This window comes from Gallinula chloropus (genome assembly GCF_964237585.1).
Source record: "Gallinula chloropus genome assembly, chromosome: 5".
Classification (NCBI taxonomy): Eukaryota; Metazoa; Chordata; class Aves; order Gruiformes; family Rallidae; genus Gallinula; species Gallinula chloropus.
Genome location: NC_140090.1, coordinates 27,346,875 through 27,350,820, shown reverse-complemented (window position 1 = coordinate 27,350,820; position 3,946 = coordinate 27,346,875). Strand labels below are relative to the sequence as shown.

The 3,946-nt window shown below is 58.8% G+C and overlaps 1 protein-coding gene across 1 annotated transcript; it reads left to right on the top strand.

Moving 5' to 3' along the window:
• Positions 1-1,660: 1,660 nt before the first annotated feature.
• On the top strand, positions 1,661-3,642 carry S100B (S100 calcium binding protein B; the record flags this gene model as incomplete). The annotated part of the gene is made up of 3 exons (XM_084265469.1): positions 1,661-1,681; positions 2,901-3,053; positions 3,502-3,642. Exons 2-3 carry the CDS (start codon positions 2,916-2,918, stop codon positions 3,640-3,642), a joined length of 279 nt encoding a protein of 92 aa, XP_084121595.1. The 5' UTR covers positions 1,661-1,681; positions 2,901-2,915.
• Between the last annotated feature and the right edge of the window lie 304 nt (positions 3,643-3,946).

Genomic DNA, 3,946 nt, shown 5'->3' with positions numbered 1-3,946 from the left:
GCCTTGGGCTCTGTAAAACCCTCTGTTTCTTTAAACACATCCACCCAAAGCTCTGGCAAGGAAGTGGAGACCCCAGGGAAAGGAGCCCAAAGTTACAGTCTCCTGTTCAAAGATCAGGACTGTGAATTTTAAAATAGCAGGAGCAGCTCTGTGCAGCACTAAAACATGTCTGTCTGCCTTACAGCACCCATAAAGCATGGGTGACATAGTGACAACATGTTCTGTGGGGCAACCCTGCCTGCTGCACCCCTCCTCACCCGGGCAGGGGGCTGCTATTTAATGGGTGCCCGCCAGCCCCGGAGAGCCATGCTGAGGATGGTGGTGCTGGCAGCAGTGCTTTTAGAGGATGCTGCCAGCATTCCCTCTGCTGCTGGCAGCTCTTCTGTGGGCATGGGGGCAGTGGCAGTGTGGGTGCCAGGGCTCAGGGTGCACTGTCCCCATGACTGGTGTCCCCAGCCCCTCATAATACTCAGCGCCAGCAGACAGCTCCAGCTCTGGCTCATGCCATCCCACTCCTGGAAAAGCAGCAGAGCTCGGCAACAAAGCACAGTGAAAACCTGCATCCTTCAGCCTGTTCTCTGCGTCTGTCACAGCTGTTTGTGCTGCAGCAGCAGCCTGGGCGACCGGCGGCGCTTGGCTGCTCATCGCCTGCTCCCCCCGAAGATCTCCCTTCCCTGTGGGGCAGCCCACCAGCCCCCACGAAGCATCACTGCTGGGGGGTCTGTGTGCCAGCCTGCGAGGGGTTCTGTGGGGAGGGGAGGGAAGCTCGGAGCTCCTGGGTTCACATGAAAGGGCGTTCAGCACCCGTGGTGGGTGCTGGGGCTGGCAGAGGACTCGTAAGCACCGCTGCCTGCATGCTGTGCCACCACCAGGCACCTGAAGGCAGGAGGTTCCCACCATCCCCCAGACAAACTGGTGGCGTCGCAGTGAGAGCCCCTCTCCAGCCCATGAGGCTATGGCAAGGCTCACCCCAGTGTCTGAGTCTAGGAGGAGCCGCTGCTACTGCCAGCTCCTGGCCTTCAATCATCTGCAACTGCTGCACGACGGCTCCCACTGTCCCCTGGACTGACCGGGTGGCTGAGAGTGTCAGCCAGACCCACCCCAGAGCTGCTCAGCAGAGGCACAAGGGCCTGCTGACACACGCTGCCGTGAGGGACGTTCCCATCACAAGCGAAGACAAACCGCTGCCCCAGAGGGTGCTGCAGCCCTGGGATGGGACCCCTGGGAGTGGGGGGAAAGGGGGATGGCCTCCATTGTTCCTACACACTTAACCCTGGTTGCGAGGCACCTTGGGGCAGGTGCTGGGGTGCCCATCCCCGAGCACGCCTGCCCAGCCGCGGCTCACAAACCGTTGCCTTCCCTGTGGCCAGCACGAGCGATGCTGCCGGGACAGCTCTCTGGCTCACTGCCCAGCTATTTTCTTCCCCACAACGGCAGCTTTCTCTGCAGCAGCTCCCACGCCCATGGCCGTGGGCTGGCAGCGAGTCAGTGCGTCTCTGTGTGCATCCCTGTGCAGTGCGGGCCCAATGCCCGGCTCCGGACGTCCCTGCCTCCAGCTGCCATTGGTGCTGCGGGCGCTGCAGCAGGGCTGGGGGCTCTCCGCCCCCGGGCATAAGAAGGGAGCGAGTCCCCGGGCGCCCGGCCGCTCTGCACTGCTGTGCCGCAGCCTGTCAGCAGCAAGGTGAGAGGGGCCGGGGGATGCTGGGGCAGGCGGGCTGCTGCCATGGGAGGGATGGCACGGGGGGGGGGATCATGGGAGGGATGGATGGTGTGGGGGGCACCACGGCAGCCCCAAGCTCTGCCGCTGCAGCGGGGTGCCAGCGGGGAGCCGTGTGGACGGGCAGCCAGCAGCCAGCTCGGTCTGGCGTGGCCAGGGCACAGGCATGCACAGAGCGATCAGGACACACCCCTGAAGTGCTTTGGGAACATTTCTACCTGACTGCAAACAGTTCTGCAGTTTGGATGCCGACTGCTGCATGGGAGAGGGTGGGAGCCTGAGAGTCAGGCACGGTGTGAGATTAGTGCCTTCAGCATCGGGCCTTGGAGTGGTGCAACAGGAGCCAGGCTGCAGGGCAGGAGACATAAATCCATGAGAATCCAAGGGAATGCCAGGCCTCCCCCCAGCATCAGTGCATGAACAGTTTTTGGGAAGGTGGTTTCATCTCTCCCTTTTGATCAGGGTCCTTTGGTTTGTCCGTTTGTGAAATCTGCAGGGAACACTACAATCCCAACTGTTAACATTCCCAAGAGTGTCCCCAGACCAAGAGTAGCAGGAGGGAGGTCAGAGATCTGCTTGTTTTGTCCCAGTGGCATTCATCAAAACCGGTTCATGCCTGGGTTCCCCTGCCCGCTCAGCTGGAGGTGGGTGTGGAGGTGAGATGTGGCTTGAGGGGACAGCAAAATCCTTCTGATGCTCCATGCAAAGAAATGAACCTGCCCTCCACCCCAAAGCAATGGGTTAAAGCAGCGGGAATCAAAGAAGAGGTGAAGTAACTGCCAGGTTGGCACATAAGGAAAATGCAGGAGCACCTTGCTGGAAGCCACCAGAGCTTTGCAGCCTCTCCCTGTTTTCTCTGTGCCTGCACAGGGATCCAAGGAGCCAAACTCACCTCTGTCCCAGGGGATGTGTCAGCCCCTGGTATGTGCCTGTCCTATTCTGGGCATTCCTTGTGCTGCAACTCTGCTCTTCTCCTCGAGACCTCCTGGAGACAGAGCTAAAGTCTCTGGGGATCTTCCCCTCTGAAGTGAGAGCAGCTAGCAGTGCTGTTCAGCAGTGTGTTTTGAGTGTGGGATCTGACCTTGGTGACACATGGGGGCGAGACCCAGGACGGCCATGCCTGCAAAGCAGAAGGCATCACTGGATCTTGCCCTGGCTAACACACCCACTCCTCTGACCTCAGGGCCACGCTGTGACCATGTCTGAGCTGGAGAAAGCCATGATTGCCATCATTGATGCCTTCCACCAGTACTCAGGGAAGGAGGGAGACAAGCACAAGCTGAAGAAATCAGAGCTGAAGGAGCTCATTAACAACGAGCTGACCCATTTCCTCGGTGTAAGTATTGCTCTCTGCACAGCACGCTGAGCTGGGCTCAGGTAGCCGAGGTGAGCAGCTGCTGGACTCCAGTAACTCTACCTCAATTGGGAAGCAAGTGCAGGGGAAGGGGTACATTAATGCAGCAACGAGCTAAACACTTTACTCTGGCTCTGCAGGAGCAGCAGATGGGGCAGTTGCTGCTGGGGGCTGGGGATTCAGGTTGATACTAGAGGAATTTTCTTCCTGGTGGGGGAAGGGGTCAGTGTTGACCCAAGGGGCTCAAGATGCCCCTTCCCAGCTGCAGCCCCAGTTCCTGCTTCAGGAGGGCTGCTGCTGTGCAGATGTTGCTGAAGGCACAGGAGAACAGGAACAAGCAACAAGTTGTTTGGGATGTGTCTGAGCAGAGAAGCAGGAACATGTTACTCCGATCCTCCCCAGCTTTGGCTGTCTGTTTTTATCCCTCCAGGAGATCAAAGACCAGGAGACTGTGGACAAAGTCATGGAGGCACTGGACAGCGATGGGGATGCAGAGTGCGACTTCCAGGAGTTTGTAGCCTTCATTGCAATGGTCACTGCTGCTTGCCATGAGTTCTTTGAGCATGAGTGAGCTGGCAGGAAGCGGGCGAGCACCTCATGCTGGAGATGCAGAGCAGCAGCGCTCCTCTGGGAAAAGACTGGGTGCATTTAGGGGCTCCTTGGAGTTAAGCTTGTGCTAGACTTAAGCAGCTTATTAAGTTCTGCAGCTTTGTGAACAAGAAACCCCCACACGGCTCAGGAAAGCCTGTCGGCCAGCGCCCACCTGGCTGGATGCAGTGTGTGTCTGCCTTGTCTCAAGCTCCTTCCTCGCTGCTGTCTGTAAGGGACAAGCACGGGGCTGGAGGCAGGCAGACGCTGCGATCCAAGCTTGCTTC